Source organism: Melozone crissalis, unplaced genomic scaffold, assembly GCF_028551555.1.
Source record: "Melozone crissalis strain CALT ecotype California unplaced genomic scaffold, PUWL_Pcris_2 ptg000062l_1, whole genome shotgun sequence".
Classification (NCBI taxonomy): domain Eukaryota; kingdom Metazoa; phylum Chordata; class Aves; order Passeriformes; family Passerellidae; genus Melozone; species Melozone crissalis.
Genome location: NW_026535840.1, coordinates 2,489,595 through 2,514,371, shown reverse-complemented (window position 1 = coordinate 2,514,371; position 24,777 = coordinate 2,489,595). Strand labels below are relative to the sequence as shown.

The following is a 24,777-nucleotide window of genomic DNA, read 5'->3' as shown; positions in this document are numbered from 1 at the left end:
TTTCAGACCAACAATGAAGTTCAACAAGGCTGTATGAACAGCTCCTTGTCTGTCTGTTCCATGAGGTCTCGAGGCCCTTTTGGAAAAACAAACAATAGGACTGCAGTAAATGTCTGCCATTCTCATATGATTCTCTGTTTTGCTTTGTTTTCTGTAACTTTTAAACAGATGTTCAATTCATGCTTGTTATTGCCTACAATGGACAGGGTCTAACTCACTTGGACTACAGAAGTAAAAACAGGCAGAAAACCCTGCAGGTGTAGGATAATTCTGTGATTAGAAAAAGCTGTGGTAGAATTTAACGAGATACTCAGTAACTGGCTGAAAGGTTTCAGCACTTGCTACCTTCCTGTCCTAGAGGTTCATGTTCTAAATCTTCCTGTAACTCTGCTGGGTGTAAGATAATGAATTCTGCTGTGATGTCTCTTACTGAGAGAAATCCAGTGTACTGAAGAACTCAAGCTCTGGTGAGGATGAATTCTTACATTTCTTTAAAACAGAATGAAAAATCATGCCAGATTTGCAACCAACAAAAGAAGTTAAAAAGGAAACCATCCAAGGGTATTCTGAGAAAGCCAAAATATATGAAAAAGCATTTATGCTGTAGACTTTTGAACGTGTATCTAAACTGAGTTTGACTTTCCAAAGGAAATTAAAACACACAGTAAAAGACTGTTGGCCAAAGAAACAGGAATATTAGGAATTGATTGGAGGTAAAGGGGGGATCTAGTTGAATAAAAGTACCTAGGTAAGACAGAAAAGAAAAATGAATGCTTTGCTTCAGTTTTCAGGGGGGCTGGGGATGGATATCCCACACATCATGGTGCAGGGAAATCAAGGAACAACGTGCAAAACAAACTCCAAAAGCCTAACACCATAAACTCTTGAGGGAACCTATGGTCTCCATGCCAGAATTCTGAGAGAAACAGCACAGAGAATAGACATTCAGCAGAGAGGATTTTTAACAAATGTTTAAATGTGCTAAGGACAGCAATTTCAATATACACTCTGCACTTCTCACAAAGCTAGAGAACTTGGGTTCCTCAGTCACTGCTTCCATGAACATTAGTAAAGTAAAAGCATCTTGCATAGAGCATATGAACCCTTTGCCTTCTTCTTTGTCTCTGCAAAACCTGAACAGCTGCTCACTTGTTTATCCTCCAAAAAGAACAAAGAATTCTGTGAAACGTTTGACTTGGTGACTTTGTTTCCACTGTTCTTGGGATAATTGTTAGCATGACTATTAGTGCTCTGGTTACCAGCAGTTATTATTCTTTTGAAGTCATTCCTTTCCACTAGAGTTTATACCCTAATGGGACATTGGTAGCTGGTATTTCAATCCAGCTGTCTCATATTTTTCAACTAAAAGCACCTTCATACAGAAGTTTTTTACAAAGTTCTACCATTAATCGTAACATTTTGCAGCATTTAATGTGTATTGTCTCAAAAACCACCAACCTGTTTCCTTTGACTTTTCTACATATTTCACACGGAAGAATTCCCTTTAATTGTACTATTTAATCTAATCTACTTCTGTAACATCAATATCCTGATTAAAATGTTATGCAGATCATGTACAAATGCTCCTGTGCAAAATCAAGCCCAGAAAAATCTGTAAAACACAACAAAAATGGGATCCTTAGAGTCAAAAAATGACTGAGAACTGTGGATACACGCTGGACCAACTACCTAGTTATTTCTCATTGACAGCTGCCTCTGCATCAAGCTTGCAAGTGAGCAATGAAAAGCATCTCAAGGGGAGCAGCCCCTGATGCCAGAGGCATTTCTGTTCCAGCCCAGCAGTATCACACACCTGCCACTGTGTGGCTGCTCTAAAGTGTTGCCTCATACCTGGCAGGACTGCAATCAATGTTTTACATATCTTGGATTGAGCTTGGACACTGAAATGCATAGCTGGTAATTTGCATTAACAATAGTATTGGGCAGCATTTTACATTTAAGCACTCTATTTTTAAAAACATTCTTTCTGTGTAATTACATGTTCAAAATGCTTCCTGAGAAACTGATCTAGAGAATTTCTGCTTTTCCTGCCATGTTGAAAAATTGCCCCTTGTGAATGAGTGGCCTCATCCATTTACATTTCCCAATTATTTTTTGTCAATGAGTTCCTGCCCTGATTCAGCCTTGCAATGAATCCCCTGTAAGCAGCAAGGTGCCATTCTCTGGCCTCAGAACATCTCATTTCCTCACCTTGGCTGCTACACTAACAGTGCATGTCTGAGTAACCCCCAGATCCACTAAAGCTTCTTCCAGGGTAGCTGGCACTGTCTGGAACATATCTAACCAGGAACGCAAACACATCCTGGCTCAGAAAATGAAAGGCAGGCTTTTCTCAGCACTCTCTGTGCTGGCAATCACTATCTCTAAGGGATGCTGGAGTAGCTGACTAACATTTCACCAAACCTCAAAAAAACCTTCCCATGGCTGTGGCTGAACAATGGGATTCATTAAGGAGAGAGCTCACATCCTTTCTAACCATTTTTAACTCTCCTGAGCTCTGGTCAGGACTTGCAAAGCAGCAGAGGAAGATGGCCCTGAGAGAAGCCATTCCAGGGCTGCTGTGCCCTCAGGATTTCATGGGTGCACAGCCCAGGTGCTGCACTCTGGGCACCCCCTGGGCCTTGGGCTGTCACAGCCTCAGCACACCTGAGGCTTTTCCCCTCATTTTACCTGAGTGACAGTCCCACAAATACACCCTGTGAGGCTCTTCCCCTCATATTACCTGAGTGACAGTCCCACAAATACACCCTGTGAGGCTTTCCCCTCATATCACCTGAGTGACAGTCCCACAAATACACCCTATGAGGCTCTTCCCCTCATATCACCTGAGTGACTGTCCCACACAGACACCCTATGAGGCTCTTCCCCTCATATTACCTGAGTGACAGTCCCACACAGACATCCCTACAGAGCACTCCAAGCAAATACTGCAGAGCTGAGTCTGCCTCTGCACAGAAACTGACTGAAGCTGTGTTACATTCCTCAGTGTAAATTCTCCAGAAATTCAAAACTCCAGAAAGAAATACACAGTCATGACCATGGAATTCAAGTCTAAGACAAATGGACATAAAGAAGACTCTTAGCTCACTGAGGAACAGAAGCAACTTTGTAATCCTAAAAGACACAAGAGCCCCTGAGTCACTAAGGGAGGGATGAGCAACACAGGCATTAAATGAAGCTTACCTAGAAAAAAAGGAAATTTCCCAATGAAAACTTCTTAGCCTGTGCTCACTGACACAGGAGCTGACCTGAAGACCTGAGCAAGCATCACCCACAATCTGGTTTGCTTGGTTTGGACCTACACCCAGCTCACAAACTCTCACTGCTATGGGACACATGCTGCATGTTTCAGGGTCTGTCCTCAGTGTACAAACTGCTTCCTAACTGACACTGCAATAAGGATGAGACATTGGAATCATTCTGCACATCTGAATTCTACTTTACCTTACACAATGCAGTATGTTAAGACTAATGTTCTTCACATTAGAGTGGTTTTGGTGGGAAGGGACCTTTAAAGGCCACCAAGTCCAACACCCCCTGCAATGAGCAGTTTGCTCAGAGCCCTGCAGCCTGGCCTGGAATGCTTCCAGGGATGGGGCTTCTACCACCTTGCTGGCCAGCCTGTGCCAGTGTTTCACTGGCACTCACACTGCAATAAATCTCTCCCTTTTGTCTAGCTAAATCTCTCCTCTTTCATTTAAAATCATTACCTCTTGCCCTATCACAACAGGCCCTACAGAAAAGCCTGTTCTCATTTACAAGCCCCTGTAAGTACCCAAGGGCTGCAGCATGGCCTCCACAGAGACTTCCCCAGCCCCAGCTTTCCTCGTGGGAGAGGGGCTCCATCCCTCTGATCACCCCTGTGCCTCCTCTGCAACACTCCAACACTCCCTGTCCCTGCTGTGCTGGGACCCCAGGGCTGGAGGAGCTCTGCAGGAGGGGTCTCACCGAAATGAAGCAGAGCAGCACACCCATCTCCCATCAGCTGCTGCTCAGGCTGGGCTGTCATGGCTTTGTATTCACAAGAAAAGGAATCTGTTTCCCACCATGTTCTCAACTGCACAGTCAGTGCAGAAGATAAACTTCCTTGGAAAAATCTATCTATGTTGTTATTAATGCTTAATCTTATATTAAAATGAAATTTCTGAACATACAGACATTGCAGCTCAGTTGTTTATCATTCTTTATGAAGATATTTGGGGGAAATTCTGCATCTGACAAAATTCTGGCTTGAATTGTAAAAATAAGCTTCTCTGATTCAGTTTCTGAACTTCAGGAAAAACACAAACATAAGCACAGTGATTGCAATTGTGTGAGACAAAGAAATCAGGTTGAGTCTTCTGGTGTAAGGCTGAAAGAATTTGATATGGGAATATCAGAATCACCTGAAAATACTCTCTCTCCCACATTCCACAGGTTAAAGCTGAAGAACTACGAGATTTGGTTTTGTAGCTGCAAGTTAGCAACTAATGAAGTGAACAAAGATCTTTACCAACCAAACAAAAGTATGTATTTTTAAAGAAGTAAAGACATTTTTGTGCAACATTCTGATGTGGTACTCAATGCAGTTCTAGACTTGTGGAGCTACAATCACACGTTTCACCGTAACCCAAGTTTCCCAGGCCAGTTCATCCTGGACATGAGCTTGGGGGCATTTATCACACACACAGCTCTGAATGCTCCCAGAAATGCTCTGACATCCTGGCCCATCTCAGCCATTGGTATGAAAAGAACAAATTGCAGACTCACCCGAATCATCATGACGGAGCACCTGATGTTGTGGATTGTATCGTACACCTTCTTGGAAATGTCAACAAACTGGTTGTCATCAAACAGATGCACTGTGTTCTTGCTTAAGCTCTCCAATGCAATATTTACTTGACTAATAAACTCTGGAATCACTATTAAAAAAAACCAAAAAACAACAAAATTCAGTGAGCATAAAAGAACATGTAGTTTATTTCTTTTTGGCAAAACACCTGACATTGATAAAAACTTTATTTTCTAAAAAGCATTACAGTAATAGTGCAATTACTTTTAAGTGAGAATACATTTGGAGTTTTTATCACAGTAGTTATTAAAATGCCCATGGTAAGCACATAAGCTGTGGGTGGTTGTACAGTATTAAAAGAAGAAAGAAGTTTTAAAAGAGGAGCTGGGGAAGCAGTTGTAAAAATTTGTTGGTGATTTCAATAGCAATTTTACCCAGAGAATCAGGATGAACAACCTGGCTTAAAGTTACAACCACAGCTGAACAGACTTCCACTATTTCCCAATCTGCCTTCAGTCTGAATGGAGATGTAACCAGCAGAAGATTGATGTTTATTCCTCAACTGAGCAAGTCCCACAGCTGTAACCCGAATTTGCCAGGGCAATTTATCTTGTTTGAACCAAACAAACTGTGCATTTGAGTCAGCTGGATTTTAACCTTCACCCAGAAGGGCTGGGGGTTTTCTGCTGCTGCCCCAGGGGTTTGTTCTGCATGGTGACCTGGCAGCACTGCATCTCCCTCAAGCCTTCACACCACCCTGAAGCAAAGGAAACCCAGCACAGAATACGGAAGGAATGCAAATGGAAAATCCATCACACACAGAAGGACCCCAAACAAGCCCAGACCAAACTCATTTCCTTTCACTTGGAGTCTGAGAGGAAACAAATGCAGAGGGATAAAACTGAACTTGTGTAATATTCAATATCAGTAACAAACCTCATGGTACTAAAGCTCTCTCTCTGGCAATGTGTTGGTTTCAAACACTAATATTGTTTGTGTTCCACCCTCCACAATTCCACACTGTGCAATTCACAAATCCCTGACACACGAAAGCACTACTACTGATACCATTGATGTGAAACATTTCAGGCAAATCTTGAAGTATTTAATAAATCTGTAGGCAGACAAAGCTTCAGCTGAAGGCATGATGATTTCTGAATTAGAAAACCTGGCAACTTAGGTGCCCCAATAATGCTTTCCTCCCTAACTTTGATGAGGAGACCCACATAGCCCTTGGAGACAGTTAAATTCATTTTCAAATTACAGTAACTTCACTGTCTTTGAGCCAACAAGTAGTTGCCACTTAACTTGAAAAACAGGGTATTTAAAATCAGTGCCTCTTCAGAATATCACTGGAATTGTCATATCTTCAAAAAGGTCAGTGGAAAGATTTATAACAGTACAGAAAAAATACAAGGCATTTTTCATTTGCAATCACATAAAATAATTAAGGAGAACAAGTGCCTATTTATTGGTCTTAAAAAAAATCAAAGAAGCACCACTGAATGAGAACTTTTCATCATTTTGCAATGGTTTTCTTTCTAGTTAAACAAAGATTTTGGCCTTTAGACTATCAAAATAATTCCAAGTGGAGCAACCCAGGCTGCACTGGAGTGCAGAACCACCACTCAGGGCTCTCCTCCAGCAGCATTTCAGATGGGGCTTTGCAGCAACCGCACTTTTACACAGACAATTAAAACACAGGACTATACTGCAGTTCTAAAGCATGTACACACAAATCTGCTAATGAAGTGTGAAAATACACTTGGGCTATCAAACAGGCCTTATTTCCTGCTCATTTTCCCTGTAAGTGATAGGACAACTCCCTCAAATCCAAGACTACTGGGATTTATTTCAGTTTTGAGCTCCCAATCAATGACAAAAAAAAAGAGCATTTTGGTGTGTATATGAGCTCCTACCCATGGATAACTAACATCCAAAATACTTCATAGACCTCAAATAGTCAAGCAACCCTCTGAAACACTGCATCAAGTGGACTGAATTGCACCAATAATGTGCATATTTCCTGTACTTGGCTTTATTTTTCTAGGCAGCCTAAATATAGTAGAGAAGTGGATGCAACTGAGAACAGGAGGAAATTACTTATTTTTTCAGTCTCTGAAAAGCAAAATAAAACTAGTAAAATTAAAAATATCAAGTGTTAGACAACTGAGAAGTACTAAATTTTTATGGGGATTTATTTGTTTTATTTGTACATTTCTGTTTTCTTTGTGTTCCATTCTGCTTCTCCTGCAACAAAAATTAAAAGCAAATTTCAATATGAGCATCTGTAATTGTGCTTTCCCTGAGAGGGAAGGTGCAGAAAGGAGGATGTTTGGAAAATACCAATATGTTCATAAGCATAACGTTCAAAGTCCCTAAAGTAATTGAAGATTTCACACTATCAAAAATATATTATTGAAATTAAACTAATTTGCTTTAAAATTCATCAAGTGTTTCCTAATTCCACTGTTTTTTTAAATAACACTTTTCATATTTCCTTGTAGGCATGTCTTCTTAGTCCTCTAATGTTTTTGCTTGATTTTGCAATCTTCAATCAAAACCAACTAATGAAGCCAGTTTGTAGTTTAATAGCTGTCAGGGCCCAGCTCTTCACACAGAAAACTAAACTTCACTAATCCCTTTTTTCCAATTAGCAACTCTGTGCCTGCGATTTTTAACAATAAAACAATCAGGAAAACAGAGTCTCAGCTTTGCATTGTGTTTGTACCTTTTACTTCAGCTGTGGCAAGTGATTACCCCACTTGAGCCACCACCAAAGCAGCTGACAGTGAAAAGCCAACAGGCTGCAGAGCCAAACTGTGTCCAACACTCAAACACACCTGGCCAGACAGGAACAGTCACCACCTCCTAGAACTGACCCCAAAAAAATGTACTTCTTTTTATTCATTCAAAATCTTTACATTTCTTCACTCAGGGAAAAAAGGAAGAAACTAGCAAACACACGATTTACCCCAAGAAAATCAGTGGTAAATAAGCCAAGTTTCCCTTCAGTGTTTATTTGCATGTACAAAGACTCTGAGCAACCTCCCCAGTGGTGCCAGCAGAGTGAGGAAAGGCTGGAGAGCTCCCACTGGAACAAAGGCTGAAGAGCTGCTCCTTCAAAGGCAGCTTTGAAATGGAAGTGAGAGCACAGGCAGTGACTGAAGCTCTCTGTGGCACAGCTTCAGAGCCCAGCTACACACACTGCAGCCCTGCCACAGCTCTGCCTTAACTCCGGCGGCCTTTCAACACAGGAGACAGCTCTCCTGGGGATTCAGCCACCTGCAGGCATCTTCTGTGCCCAAACAAGTCATTAAAAAAAACAAAAAAAAACCTGGGCAAGCTGGAGTGAAAAAATGGTTTTCCTTCTGAAGGTAAGAAAATCAGGGTAAGTTGCTAGTCATGAATTAGGACTCTAAGAGGAGGAAAACTTGCAAAAACCCACCTGAAGTACAGTCAAGTATGGCCTAAAAAGCTACTGGATGAGTTTCATATGAAGCTAGCACGATAGCAGAGCACTGAAATAAAGCAGATGTGCAGCAGGCAAGCTACCAGAGGTGTGAGCAGCCCAGAGCCACCCCAAGGCACAGGTGGCAGCAGCAGAAGGGACTTGACACAAGAGCTGTGTACCTCAAGTACTTCATTATTCCCCCATAACCTGATCACCTAGCATTAAAGTCAGTGTGATGGGTACATCAGGTTGCTTACAGAGGATTTAAGCAGCTTTCCAGCGGCAAAAATTCAGTGGAAGTGAAGAAAAGTATGGTTGTAAAGATTAAAAACAAAGCTGCCTGTTAAATGCAAGGTAATTCTAGAGAAAGGTAAGAAATCTAGATAATAGCCACACAGCCTCTATTCAGTACTTCTTTATTTAATTACATTCTTTGAGATCAGGTAATAGTTTGCACTTCCTGTGATTTAAAAATGAGCATTTGTAAATTTCTTCTCGAAAGGTGTCTAAGAATTCCAGATGGTAAGAACACTGCCTATTCCAGCAAGCCAATTTTACTGCTAAGTATTATGTCTACTCTTCATGTCACTGCAATCCAGAATGGTACATAAAGAATGAAAAAAATAAAACCCATCTAAGCTGAGGCAACTGTGCTGGCTAAGGGACATCCTGTGAAATAAAAGGGATCTGCTGGCAGCAGCCTGAGTCACAGCACCCAAGATAAAATTCAGAATGGAACAGATTGTTTCAGTGACTGATGGAGATAGCTTCATTAGAGGTGTTCCAAAATACACTGAAATAATAATGGAATTACTGCAAAAAAAGAGTACTGTGCACTCACTGGAAAAGGTTGAGCTGAATAACACAAGCAGGTTTTGAAACTGCAACCACTTGCGACTCTTACAAATCCACATAAAGCAATCCTAACATGAAGATGAAGCAGCTCCTGAAGCTAATTTCACTATGGCACAAACTCCTAATTCAAGCCTCTATTTCTGTGATACAATGTTAAATTGGTAACTTCTTACTCTGCCACTGTATCCAAAGGCTTTCTAAGGAATACATTTACATATATCTACATATATATGAATATATGAATGAAGCAGAAGAGCTTTGTGACTATAGGTATTTGATATACCCCTTATATTAGCATTCACCTTATTTGGTAACAAGTTTACAGGTTTTATGCAGAAGAGATTAACTATTTGTGGGACTTGCAACACCTGAAAGAGCTCATATTCCTCTGGCAGCTTCAATCCTAGGCCAGTGTATGAGAGGCACGACCTCAGAATCCCCCATTGTCCCTTCCCTGACTATTTAGAGCATAAAGATCTAGAAATTATCATAATGGAATTTAGCATTTCATGCCAAAGTTTCTGCATAATAACAGTGTAATAGAACATGAAGTAGTCCAAGGAGAGGCCTGATGCACATAAAAAGTTTCCTAACAAAAAGCAAGCTGTATCTGCCTCTCTAACTCACACCCGTGCCAGCTGCAGCTGTGTATTTTGCAGCTTGCAAAGCTGGCAGACTGCTGGCAGACCCACAAAACACAGCTGAGTGTGTATATACATGTAGACATGAGTATATAATTACCTAGCTATGTACAAATGGGCACCATGAGTATTTTTGTATGTGTATGTTTACAGACATATTTATACAGAAACTGCGCTGAACACAACAGCAGTTTTGTGGTAGCAGATCTTCACTGCTAACAAGGGTAAGATTTTTAGGAGTTAACTGTCCTGAATGTGAGAAAATATTGATAGCAAGTGAGACCTAATTATTGGCAATGAGTGTAATTAATGAGTAACAATCCAGTAAATTGCTGCTTTTAATTTTGAAACGGCCCTAATTTATTCCCCCCTGAACACAGCCATGACAGTGATTCAGCCTCCTACCTGGAACAGGAGTTGTTTTGTTTTGCACCAGGACAGCTCAGGTGCACACAGCAGTCCCTGCTCTCTGTGACATGGGCTCAGGGGATTGTTTGGGATTTAGGAATCCCAGGAAAGCCTGCAAAGGGCATGGAACACTGCAGCTGGGAATTGAAGCAGTGCCCTGCAGCTGAACATCACAGCCCAAGGCTTCAGTGGGACCCCTCTCAGCCACCTTCAAAGGGTTTCTTTGTGGCCATGCTTTGGAGGGAGCACATGAGCTTCCCTGCATAGGGAACTCATTAGAGACAGGTCACAGCATCCAAAGGAGCAGAGAGATCATTTCAATAATTTACATCATCCTCCTTTTTTTGAAGCCCTCTACCTAATACATTTTGCTGCCATGCTCAAGGACAGACTGACCATGAGATCCCAGATGAGAATGACATTTCCCCCTAGGACAGATGAGAGGAATTTCAGAATTTATTTCTCATTCCTTAGCAGACAGTGTGGACCATGTGGGCCTGTCTTGTCTCATCAGTCCCCTGCTACAGCATGGCATCACAAGCTGTGGGAACAGGAACCACTCCTCAGCCCAGAACATGCCTGCCCTTCCTTTGAGTGTCTGGGTTTCATTTAGAGGAATCTGCACTACATGGGATGCCATATAGCTACACAGAAGCTAAGACTAGTAAATACCCGAAGTCTGTACCTAAAAAACACCCCAAACACAGCCAAAGCTCAGCCAGCAAGAGCAAAGAGGCAATTTCTACGGGCTGCTCACCAAATATTCCCAAATTGACTGAGCAGGACACAGGAAATGCCATCAAAAGGAAATTAAGAGGAAATTTAGGTCCTTGTGGGGAGCAAGTGACTTCATTCTACGTAAGAGAGACTATCTGAACAGAGAGCAGCTTTTTAGCAATTTAAGTGGGAAAGAAAAGTCCTGAGAGTTCAATAAAAAATAAAATTACAACCACCCTGAACCCTTCTCTGTGAACCTTCTTTGGTTGCATTGTAGATGCATTGTGCTGTAAACCAAAGCCAGAGAATGGGGTAATTCACAAAGAACTTACAGTTACCCTTTAAAGGAGAAAAGTGGGAAGAAACAACTGAGCACAGCAGTTTCCAACACACCAACTTGTCTGTGATCCCCAGGCAGTCCTTATGGAGGGGGCATGGCAGTGGTGCTGAATTTACAGCTGCTTGGTACAGCTGCTCTTCATGTACTGCAGTAACTTTATTTATTTTGGGAGACACCAGTGTCCTTTCACAAGCTCAGAACATGTAACTAAGACATATCTCCATATTTCAAATATAACTATGCTGACAATGAGTTGGTCTTCAAAACATTAACAGCAGACAACAATTTAAACATTCAATTTTGAAATGCAGCCACCTATTTTGGTAGATTACTAGAAATATTGACTTTTTAGAAATCTGGTTCCCAGTGGGTGTAGCATCAACCTAGAAAACCTAAAATTAATTGAATTAGCCACAAAGAATAAAACTGCACAAGATTCCAAGCTTTTTTTGGCCCAAAGACAAAAAAAAATTGCATATCCCACTGGGAAACACCAGAAAATCAATACAGCTTTTTAGGCAGAGTCAGATACTGTGGTTTTGACATATGTTAGCAAACAACAAAAACATACAAGACAAAATCTCCTTGGACAAAATGGATTGGGAAAAGGGTCACTACATTTTAGTTCTACGTCTACTTCCACAGTAACTTGGAATAACTGAAATAATTTCATCAGGAAGAATTATTTTTCATGGAAGACTGCTGACATTTTAAAAGTAAGCACAAAAAAAAAAATACATCTTGGTTGCCAAAATCCTCAAACACTTAATTACAGTGAAATACCAGTAAATGCTGTCAAGCACAGAAAAGATATTTTTCTGAATGGTGCCAGAAAAATAGTGTCTCTAAATTTAATATTCAGAGCTAGCCTGGGAATGATTCAGACAGCAGTGACAGAGTAAGTGTGTGTGTGCTTCTGCCTTTGCTGCAGCCCCTCAGAGCAGTGGGGTCACAAACACTGGCACCAGGCAGAAGGAACAGGAACCCAAGGGCTGCACCACAACCACAGGAGTCAGTGGCAATTGCTGCAGTGCATTTGGAATTAGGTTCTAATTGCTGAAGGCCAGGTGGAAGCTCCACTGTTAGAACATGGTATAGTGAAATGGATTAAAATCAACAGTGATAAAGGGATGCTGCCACATTTTTGATGAGAATGTTCAACTGTAGCACATCATCATTTGAGAGCAGTAAACCTGCCAGCTGCAGAGGTGAAATACCAATGGGCAGCTTCTTTGTGGCCAAGGTGCCAAACTCAAGTGGCACTCTAAGGGTTCAAAGCAGGAACCTGAAGGGGCTGTTGGCACTCAGTATGCCAACCATAACTGCATCCTGTGTTACACATTCTGCCCTACAAAGAAATCCCATCTTACCCAACTGCTTATCAATAATATTTAAAAGAACCTTCTTCAGTATTCCCCTGAAATCTCTCCATCAGCGAGTGATTAAATTAATTAGCAACATTTATAGTTGTTAGTGCTAATGCTACTGTCATCAGCAGGGCAAAGGTGCTCAGCTAAAGAAAGCTCTGCACAAGGAAGCAAAGGAACAGCTGGAGAATCACTTGTAACAGGTACAGACACTGAGGGGCAGCTCCAACTGCAGGGGACTGCTGCAGACAAGAGAGGGACTGCCAATTACATTTCCTGCTACATCCAATTCCGTGGAGAGACTATGGAAAGGCTGAAAAGGTTCCCAAGGTGTTTTTGTTCTTTGCTTGGGGTTTAGAGTTTACAAAGATGGACTACAAGAAAGCCTCCTCCCAACCTACAATGCAGACATAATGATTTTCCTCCAACATACAGACTACTGAAGATTCAAAAAAGCCAGTTATCAGCTCACAAACAATGGTTAAAAACGGAACAAAACTACACTGAATAAATCTAGACTTGCTTCTAACACTATTAAGATACAAAATCTAAATGTGTTTTTAGGTACAGGTTCTTACTCACCTATCCCACAGAATAAAAGACAAGCAAGACAAGTGGACAAATTAAATAAACACAAGAGGACAATGTTGTTACTGGAAAGAAATCTGAAGCACTGCTGAAAATTTTACTATTAGCTCTCAGGAAAAGAAAGTAATTGCCATGGTTTGAAAAGAACACACTGAAGAGTAAACAAACTTTGAAAAACAGAGCACCTACAGGTTCTAAATGCTTCTTTGCCTATTTGGAAACATATCAGACTAAACCACACAGATGGACTGCACCCATTTGCCATGTTTCTATGCTTGACCACCATTTAATACACAACACTTCATGGAAGAGGTCTGCATTAACATTCTGGAGAAATTTGCAGATTTTGAACAAAGTATACGCAAGCATTTTTACACTCAAAGTCCTTCTTAATAGTAACAGTATGTATTTCTAGTAACAAGCAAGTCCTAAACAGATAAAGAACTCTTCTCTAAGAACTTGACATTGCTACAGCAGAGTATGAATGCCCACATTAAAGCATTTAATTACCCAGAAAAGATGGTTCTTAAGTGAACTTAAAGATAGTTCTTTAAGTTCTTAATGAACTTAAAGTGCATCTTAAGTGAATGCAGCCGGCATCTAACACAAGCAAAACATCCTACACACATAATTTGAAAGGATTCTGCATATGACCTCCTTAGACATAAAACCAACACAACATCAGTCACATCTTTGTCCAGCTAAGTTGTGAAAGCCTTTAAAGACAGAAATGTCACAGCAGCTTTGCTCCAGGGCTGCACTAGAGTGAATAAATCCCCTGCTCTGCCCACACTCCCCCTGATTTTCTGTGCTGCAGCCTGTGGCCCTGCCCTCAGCTGTGCCACCTGTCTGTACCAAGAGTGAGTGGCAGCAGAGTCACTGCAGCTCTCTGGGGAAGCTGCAGTCTCCATCCATTGTCCCTTGGCTGTCACCTCCCCGTGTTCTCTCCCCCTTCTCACAAGTCACCTGCACCAAGGCCCACCCATCCCCAGCACCCTCTGTTCCCCAGAAAGCTTTTCCCCAACACCTGGAGTTTGACAAGGCCTGCTCTGGAAAGTGCACAGTGCCATCCTCTTACCAAGGGTCACACTCTTACATCCTTCCCATCTTATTCTGGCACTCCTGTTATAATCTATGTATCCACTTTGATGTTTAGCACACTATCATTAAATATTGTTTATTTTACCATGAATGCTTCCTCAGAGATCTGCTTCACGGTATCTCCTGAAATCTAGCCTCCCCTTCCTAAAAAATAAGCATATCAAAACCAACAGTGTGCTGGTATCATCCAGAATTGCTCACTAAACACTTCTGACTTCAGACCAAGGAATCCAGTACCAGACAATTATTTTAAGCCTCCCTCAACACCAAAACTAAGGTTCCTGGGAAAACACGTTCTGGCACAGGGAATGCTACTTGAAGCTTCAGGTCAGGAAAGAAATTATAAAACTGAACCCTAAGAAAAAAAACCCACAAACCCTTCAACTAAACAAGCTGTTGGAACACCTATGGGTTTTCCCTAAACGTTCCTGTTGATTAGGAGGGCCACCAACAGTTCCCTGCCTAGCCTGGCTGCTAAGGCCCAGTATTCCATGAGCAAAGCATGGCTGCTGTTTTACAGTGCTTGGGAAGGGTGAGGAATTCTGCAACAACTTTTTTACACAATACCAAGATACAGGCCTTTCCATCTGCTGACTCAAGCTGCCTACCTTTGAATTTTTAATGCCTGACAACAAGCAGAAAGGTGTGAGTGACAGACAGATGTACATTCCTGCATGAAACTCCATGGCAAATGCTTCAGTTCTGATGGATGCATTCCCTGCACCTTGCTGCCTACTGCATCACTCCAATCCACTGCAGCTGTTTGACAGCACTGGGTAAACTGAGCAGGAGCTCTGGTGTTCTCATCGACTGTGACACAAAACAAAGCCTGCAGCAAACAAAACCAGCTTCAGAGATGGGGATTCTGGTAGCAAACAGAATACAGTCCCCAGAAAGTGAGGAGAAGCCCTAGTTACAGAAATTTATTTGGTACATAATGAATTCAATGCCACTTCTCCCAGTAGTGCAATGGATGGTGGTGACAGACTTACTGAGACAAGGTGGCCAAAATGAAGACAAGCTTATCATTTATGATTTCAGCAAGAATCAATTTTACTACATGAACAGATTTACAATCCAAGCATACATACACAGGCATATATAAATACTACTGAATTATGCATGTGCTCCCCCCATCAAGAGCTACTGCATCATTTCCACATCTGAAAGTTCATGGTTTGCACGGAAGGAAGCACGAAGAGCTGAGGGCATGCTGCCAGAAAGGAATCACTAAAAATATCTTAAACAGAGTTAGATGCATGCAGTTGAAAGTATTATTGGAGGAAGGTGGGGCAATCATTTAATTTTGATTATGATGGGGCACGTCACAAAATTATGACTTTTGCTATAAAACATAGTGTATTACATGCAAAAATGAAAACTGTTCCACATTCCAGTTAGGAAATTATTTCTATGAAGAACTTAAGAATGAGCTACAGTTGAAGAACAAAAACATCCTGCAGATTTTCAGGTCTAAGGAAATCCTTACTGAAACTGGACTCATATTCACAATTTAAACCAAAACAGTCCTCGTAGATACTATGAAATAGAAAATGAAAATGAACTCCTGATAATCTGATAATCTATGAAATCCAGTTACTCAGTTCACAATCCTGCTTAGGAGGCAAATTATGCTCTGACACATAAAGGTTACAAAAGCAAATGGTCAGAAGAGTGGCAAATTCCAAAGTATTCCAAAGACTCTAGTACATACTGGGATAACCCAGCAGGCAGGTCTGACCAGCTGGCTCCAGGACACATCAGGTGAAGCCAAAGCTGCTCATTAAGAACTAAAATGTTCCTACTGCAAAAAATTTGTAAAATAGACAAAAATCAGCTTCTGTAAGAAAGATGCCATCTCCAACATATCGCACTGTTCTAAAAGGCAAGAGGATGAAAGGATTCTTTGAATGTGGACTGGCAAAGGAAATAAATAATCAAGGAGTGCCTGAGACACAGCAAGTTAACCATGGGCAAGTGCATCATGCACAGCGTGCTTGCAACTCCCCAAAAATGCAAAGCAACAATAGCATCAGGGCTTGTAGGATCAAGGCTACAAGATAAGCACTATGATAACAGTAATGAGATAAAACTGTGTCCCAGAGGCTCTGGAAAACACATTCCAAATAACTGGAAAGGTTACAAAGCTGGAAGTGAATGAAATGTCCTTAAAATTACAGAGGTCAAGGCACTTAAAAGCTTGTGCAAGAAAGTCACAGCTGAAATGAAAGGAATGGCTTTGATATGGGCATGGAGATAACCTTGTGCAAATTCAAGAGCTTGCTTCAGTTAAAAAAACACAGTGAAAGGAAGAGCAGAGTCCCTGATCTTGTTATCAGCTTAGGGAAGGGCTGTCATTAATGAAGGGACTCTACTGAACCAGACCAGTCCAGTGGTCCTTAAGATCTAAAAGACAGAGATATATTAAAAGGGATATAATAAAGTTATACAGATATTGGACAGCAACAAGTCACTTCTTAATGTAGCTCCAGGTGAGGGAAGAGTATCACAAAATGTCACACACAATGACTACAGAAGGGCAATTCCGCTTGAAAAAACCCAACAAACCGACCAACCAACAAAAACCCCAGCCCACAAAACACCGGAGAGAGAAAAACAAAGCCCTTACTGCCCATCACTACACTGCCATCCCCACTTTCCCTGTGGGGGCTGTGGAAACTGCAGAAGCAAAGACAACACTGGTGCTCAGTGGTGTTCTGACTTTAGGGAAGCTTCCCCACGTGTCCTCTGCTCCAAAACCAGGCTGCAGGTAAACCAGGCTCCACCAAAGTGGCAAATTCATTACCAGGGGAGCAATGATTACCTCTCTCCCACTCCCCATGGAGCTCAGACGGACCAAGACCATGTGTGCCAAATCCACAACTGGCAGCAGAAGGGTATTTACAATCCTAATCCAGAAAAATGACCTAACAACCAAAAAAGCATCAACAACTCAACTGAACACCACAAAACCAAACTTCTTACCTTCAGAAACATGTATTTACTTCATAACAATGCTGCATTTTCAAGGCTGCTCTAACTAAGATTTCTCTTGAGGAGGAAAGTTCCTGGAGACTCTGAGTGTGTGCTCAAGGACTGCCCTGAACAGGGCATCTGTGCTGGGCACTGAGAGCAGCTTCTTCTCAGTGCTTTACATGATCACTAAGTGCAACAGCATCTCAAAGAAGCAGATGTGCAGTTAAAGGCACCTTAATGCCCACACAGTGCCTATAATCAACATGGGCATTGCACTGTTATTAACAGCGAAGCAAAAATATTTCTGAGCTAGAGGAAAGGAAGAAAAGATCGGCAAAAAGAAATTTCAGTGTTCACGGTCATTTTTTGATTACCTGGAACCCAAAAAAATGTTGGTCTTTCCCCCTACTTTTCAGAACATTCTTACATCAGAAGCTAAATCCAGTTTCTAATGCCAGCATTTTTAACAGAATTTCACAGAAGGATCCAAACAGAGTCCTACAAAAAAAAGCCTCACTGCATTCTCCACCAAATGGAAGTTATTGACTCTGTAACAGAGTAAAAACCACAAGAATCAAGGGCTATTTCTTAAGTTATTATCTCACAATCACCATGGAATTCATCAAAAAGCATATTTCAGGCTAAGTCATGCAAATACCCTCAGTGTTTTTCTTGGCCCATTTTTTTTTCCTTTTAGCTCTTACAATAATTCTGCTGAATAGTTGCTGATAAAATGTTCCTTGTCTGGGTTGAGCACCAATTTCACAAGTTCACCAATTCTATAAGCTTGCATGCTCAGGCCTCTCTCCTTCTTCAAGTGCTTGGGGATTTTCTTTCTTTATCTATTTTGAAGTGACAGAAGTCAATTCTCTTCTTCAGCAGTCTTTGGGTTTCATAAGCAAGAGTGAAAATCACTGAACACTAAACAGACTTGAACAGCAAGTATCCTCTTTAGATCTTATTCTGACAGTGATGAACAACTAGTGGAAAATACTTTTTCATTAAAAACTTTCTGAATTAATAAAATTCTAAATTAACCTTTTTAAATTAATAAGAACTTATTGTTTTTGTGTGCCCCACAGAATGAGTAAGGTGTACTCACCTCATTTTAGCCACCCCTAAATAAATAATTTGGAATAAAGTCAGTCATATTGGTATCTTTTGTTCTACAACAAGAGGGAAGGACCTTCAACTGCCCATTCATCCCATCTGAAGAAACCCTTAGGAAAAGCCAGAGAAGTCTCTGAAGTGCTCCTGTCTCCCCACAGTGGCTCAGGGGGCTTTACCAGAAGATGACAACATAAGTACTAAATGTCAGAGTGGGCAGGAGAATACAGACAACCCCTCTTGCATTCTCTCTGGAGGGTGCCTTTTGGGTGAAAGAGAGCCACATTTCCAAAGAAAGACAATCCCTACTGCAGAAGACTCGAGGCAGGGGACAAAGGAAACTGCCAGGCATTTCACATAAGCTGCTGTGACAAATCTGTAAACTGGAATTAAAAAAGGCAGGTGAAGCAGCCAGGAAAGTACAAGCCATTAGCTTGGTGCACACAGGCTTGCAAGAAATGGAAAAGCTGCATAAAAAGCCCAAGATGGAAGGAGGCTTGTATCATGAAAACAGCACTGTCTTTTTATGGCTAAGGTAAATTACCTTTCCCCAGAAAAAAGCAATGCAGTAGATTTAATTCCTCTTGGAGAATCAATTAATAAATTACTGCACAAGAAAGATTCAGGTGTAGGAGGTCAGTATTAATACAGGGCTGTAGAAGCACCCACACTGAAAGGGCTATGAAGGGAAAGGGGAGACTGGAAGGTGATCACAACACCAATCCTGGTGTTACATTAGTGTAACTAAATCAATTCATTCATACAGGCACATAATATGCTAAAATATGCTGCCAAAATGTAACTGAAGGCTGTGAAGGTTTTAAAGAAAATCACTGAACACAAACCCAAGCACTCCAAAAAAGTCTAAAAGTTAAATGTCTTTGGCTCACTGCAGTTAAAATACTTGTCATCTTTGTCTCCACCCTTTTCCTTGTTTTTCTTAAAAGATCTGTAGACATTGAAGTAACTAAAGAATTTATGTTTTTATACTTATATGTATATCATTAGAGTTCAGCATTAAAGCAGAACTGCAGACCAAATTTACAATACAAACCTTTTACTCTACCAACAGATATATGCCATAATATAAATTGTTGACTAAAGTTTAACTGCTGCAGTCTCTGGCAGGCAATAAAATAACAGAGGAGACTGGTATTTAAAAGAACAGAACAAGATCACCCTTCCAGTTCTGAAGAAGAAATACCTTAGGATTTTATAAAACAGAGTTCCTAAAAGTTTCATTTTACTTTGATACAATAGTACATAAACCCTATCAAAATGCAATAAGAGACATATAGTGATCTTTGCTCTTTCCTCACATACTGCAATGCAGAGAATTCAATATCTTTCTTTTCTTATACATTACCTCATCATATATGCTACAATTTAACCTTGATCTTTGTCAAAAGAAACAGTAAATATATCTGCTCCTCTTTATGCACATTTCCTCCCTTCTGTTACCTCCAATTTGCATCTTTCCTATTTCTTCTCCCATTCACTCTTCCATTTTTATTTTTAGTTCTCTGCAATTTTCATGTATGCTCTTTGTCTTTAATTTTGTTCTCACTAATTCTAAACTCTGCCTGCAGTAATTTCTCATGAGTAACACTTTACCTCTTCCTTAGGCATAAAGGACACCCTACACTGCCTGAGGTTGTTGTGGAAGTTAACTGAGGAGTTTATGGCAGCATAAATACAGAGTTCTCTCCTGGTGAGCTTTCCCCTTGCAATCAGCTGAAAGACCCAGCTGGGATAGAATGGTTTAGGTTACACCTGTGGGCTGCAACCTACCTGCATTTTACCTGTAAATTAAATAAAACAAAACCAAGCAGCCCTCTCAGTTCAACATGTGTTCACTGCAGATCACAAATACAGGTGAAAATGAAAAGTGTGTGTCTTTTTTGCCCTCCTATTGATCAATATAAAGACAGTGAATTCTCTGAAGTACTGCAAAGTCATTTGAGATTGTGACCATGCTTGATGTCCCTTGAAACAAGCAAACATTCCAACCACAACCAGTTTTATGCCTCCCTGTCTCCTGCAGATGGACAGGTTCAGGTATATTATATATATTACTGTCAAAGCAAGGCAACAGAACAGAAATCAATGCCAACTCCCAAAGTCTTTAAGCAGTACTAGTTTCAAGAAAAACAGGCTCAGCTTTTACATGAGAATCTAAACTATGCTTTTCTATGCAGCTTCCCTCTCAGTATTCGTCACAGTACTTCCAGAAATCATGAAGAAAGGAGTGCAATGGTGAAAAATTTTCAATTTTCCCATCAAAATATCAGAAAAAAAGATAAAAACAGGCAAGCCTATTTCAAACTCTCCTCATTCTTCTCTTTTGCCACTTCACTGCAATGTCAGTTTACTCCTGTTCACATGAGGGCAGTTCTGCCCTGGACATACTTGAACTTACTAAGAAAGAGCTCAAACAAAATTCCTGCCTTTTCTTGTGGTAAAATGTCAGTTAAATGTAAGGTACTCGACATTTGTTTAGATTGAAAGAGCAAGGAATTAGATCTCTGAGTTCAGGAAGCCAAATCCTATATTCCAGGGATGTGCAGACTTGCCAGAAAATCTCTCAGGAGCAGTTTAGCTCCCCACTATGAGACTTGCAACCATTTAAAACATGGAAGTACTGAGAATACCATAGATTTTTTTTTTTAATTAAGTAAAGCCAGAGATTCATTTATGGAAAACATTTATGGAACCATTTATAGAACAGTGCAGGTTCACCCCCTGTGGCCAGTACAGGCATTTTCCAATATAGGATGACCTCTGTTTTAATATTATGGAAATGTAAAGGAGACTGTTAAGCGTTTTAGAAAATTTCAAATTTGTTTTGTAAAACGGAAGACTTTGTGGGACATCTGATTACTGCTTAACAGTCTTTAAACTGGGAGCACACACAAATCATGCACATCTGTCACAGTGGTCACAAGTGTTGCAGGATGAAGAGAGAGGTGAGAATGTTGACCTCATGTTCAGAAGGCTTGATTTATTATGTTATGATACATATTACAATATGACTATAATAAAAGAAATAGAGAGAAAGTTCTCAGAAGCTAGCTAAGGTAAGAATAGAAAAGAATGAATAACAAAGGTCTGTGTCTCAGCAGAGAGTGAGACCCAGCTCTGCCGTGAGTGGTCAGTAAATCCAAACATCCACCCGAGACCAATCACGGATCCACCTGTTGCATTCCACAGCAGCAGATAACCATTGTTTACACTTTGTTGCTGAGGCCACAGCTTCTCAGAAGGGGAAAAAATCCTAAAGAAAGGATTTTTCACAAAAGATGTCTGTGACACACGTCCTTCACCGAGTTTGCCTTTCATCTGCTTAGAGCAGGCATGGTGAGATGCAATGAAGTGGGAAGCTGCTACCTCATTAGCTCCAAGTCTCCAAACAATGCTACATGCATTAAGGACGCCAGTAACGGGGGATGCCATAACTCAAGAAAGCTTACAGAGACCATGTAATTCAAATAAAACATTAAAAATCAGTTTGAACCGCATGGTCTTGTCCTAGCTCAACAGCTGGCTGAAAGGAGCCACATCAGAGGGAACCATCGGTGCACCCCCATGTGTTACAGCAATGCCCGCGGGATCCCCGCTGAAGGCAGCGCACCAAGGAAAGGCGACAGGCAATGAAAGCCTCGTGCTCGGCCTTACCAGCCCCGGAGAGCTGCTGCACGTGCCCCAGCACCCCCTGGGTGTAGGCTCCGGGCTCGTAGTTGTCCATCTCCCCCGCCACGACGTGCGCGACCCGTGCGGCGCGGCCGCGGATGGCGCCGGCGGCGCGGTCCAGGCCCTCGGCGTCCTGCTCCCGCAGCGCCACGATGCAGCGGTTCACGTCCTCCAGGATGTGGCTCTCTGCAAGCACAAGAGGGAAAAAATGCACGTATGTTACGATTGGCTTTTTGCAAATATTCAGATGAATGTTATATGTGCTGTGTTAGAAAGAATTAATGCTGTATTAATTCTCTTAAGTACTGTGTTAAATATAGTTTTGTGAGAGTCTGTCTGAATTTTCCCTCATCTGCCTGACAATCATCATTTGAGGACCACTGAAGAGAAGACCCCCCCCCCCCTTTCTAGAATATCTGGCTCTGAAGGAGAAAAGTCACACACCACGGGCCCTGAGACCTGAAAGCTCAGTGTTAAGCTATGTTTTCACAGGTGTGTTTGCTGTATGCTAAGAAGAGGGCACCGTGCCCCGTTTGCAACAATAGCAGCTCTGGAAGCTGTCCCACCTCTCGGCCTGGCTGGACTTGTCCTGAGTTTCAGGTGGTCTCCCACAGAAGACCCTCACCTGTTTTACAACCACCGTGACAGACAGACTGAGATGTAAGAAGCTTCTCCACTAAAGACTGAGACATGAAACTCCTAAAAGGCCCCTCTGCTCCTTCCAAGGACTGGGACTGAAACCCCCAGCCCGGGGGAGGTGTGTGGGGGAGGCAAGCTGACCAAAGCGAGATGTTTACCTGCAGGTTGTGACCACTGAACCAAGAAAACAATGTCTCTCCTTTACTGCTGAGAGCATGGACTACCTGTTCTGAGTTAGCCAGAGCCTTTGAGATCTCCCCAGCATCGCAGGTGGACCCTCGACTGGAATGGACCAAAGGACTTAGTCTCTGCGTTGGTAGCTATATCCCCTCCCTCTCTCTCTCTCCTCTCTCTTTCTCTATCTTTTTCTCTCCCTTAATCCCTCTATCGCATTTTTGCTGTGGTTATTTCAATAAAACTGCATTTGATTTGATTATCACTGCAAACCCCCTTGTACTGTGTTGGTTTTTGCACTCTGAGATCATTCCTATGAACCATCAGGGTATCTGTTCACTAGGACAGATCCTGACAGGCTATAAAAATTGTTAAAACAGAAACTATGCTGTGTAAGATGCTTTGTTTAACAGAAAGGGCTTGCAGTGAGATAGCAGCCACAGGACACCTAAATCTTTCAAAGAAAGGGAATTTATTGCCCTCTTATCAGAAGAAACAAACTTCTTCCCACCTTGGAGGCGCTGTCAGGATTAGAACGAAGAAGCTGACACTGCCCAGACGGAATCCTGTGTTTGAATGGAATTTATGCATCATGGATGAGGTGTATGAATATGCAACAGGCTATTGCTTTTAAGGGTTAATCCTTTGTTAGCGGGGGTCCTTTTACGGGCTCGTGCTGCCAAGAAAAAGGTACCCAGATGTCCATAACTCTTTGTTTTTATTGTCTCATATTGTCCTAATTCAATTTGTCCAAATCATTATTACTCTAATTGTGTTACTATATTTTTTCACCATTTTATTACTATTAAACTTTTAAAAATTTTAAAAACAAGTGATTGGTGTTTTTCACAACAAGGACACTGCTTTAGCACCCACCACTGGGGCACTCACACACTGCTGACACAGCTCAGCAGGCTGCAAACCTACACTGAGCTGCTGAAAGTTCCCCTACCAGAGAGATTCCTACAATTCAAAGGCACTGTAATGCTCTCCTATAAGCAAGAGCAACAATCAAATACTGAGTCAAAAAGTGCTATAAAAATAGGAAAACCACAAAACATTACATACAAATTAAATACTTACAAAATGAATAAAAAATTATTAAATCTGCTACATTATTGTTGAAACCATCTTAAGCCACTGTGACATCTTCCATAATGAGAGGAGTCTGCAATGATAAACAATTCCTAACAACTAAACTAACTTCTTTTACATCGATGCCTTAGGATGCTCATGCTAAATCAAGCTCTGAAGTAAATTATCACCCTTTTATTTTTCTAGATATAAATTTTTCGGCTGGCAATTTGTACTTACCACACCATTACTTTGATACTCAAATATGTAGAAATGGGGGAAAAAACATCAGCAGGAAGGATAAAGACAAAGGAAAAAATATTGATACTACAGACTGGTCCTTATCCAGAGCGTAACAAGCACAAGTAAGGATTCAAATAAGCTAGAAGACAATAATGTCAAGAACTGCAGAGAGAACAGTTATGTGGTACATTAATATTTATATTTATACAACCAATATTGAAGGACACACTCCTTTTTTTTTAAGCAAAGTAACATAAATATAAAATTGAACTTACGGTACAAAGGTAGTATCATAAAATATATATTTAAATGATAATATATTTACTGCTTTAAAGCTTAAATACCTCTTTAAAACTTCCCCATTAGTGCTGGTTTTGAATTTCCTTTCCTACACAGATCTGCAATCTGCTTTGTCTCACAAGAGAGTGTATGACAAGAACATCAGAAGTGCATTTTGTGAAGGCAATAGCTCTGTTCCATCTTCAGAAGCATCAGTGAAACTTCCCTTGCACTAAGCCATGAATTAATTCAGAGCTTACAGGTTTCTTGTCAATTCACATGACTGCCCCATTTTGTACAAGAGTATTAAATTATGTTTTATGTTATCCAAT

At 41.1% G+C, this 24,777-nt stretch overlaps 1 protein-coding gene across 4 annotated transcripts in view; it reads right to left on the bottom strand.

Moving 5' to 3' along the window:
* CTNNA3 (catenin alpha 3) overlaps window positions 1-24,777 on the bottom strand; it is a 411,267-nt gene that overhangs the window by 76,517 nt on the left and 309,973 nt on the right. For all 4 annotated transcript variants that reach the window (XM_054288363.1, XM_054288359.1, XM_054288361.1 and 1 more), the window contains 2 exons: window positions 22,022-22,222; window positions 4,771-4,922 (listed from right to left, as the gene is read on the bottom strand). In XM_054288363.1, coding sequence (XP_054144338.1) covers window positions 4,771-4,922; window positions 22,022-22,222 — 353 coding nt within the window. The remainder of the gene's footprint in view (window positions 1-4,770; window positions 4,923-22,021; window positions 22,223-24,777) is intronic.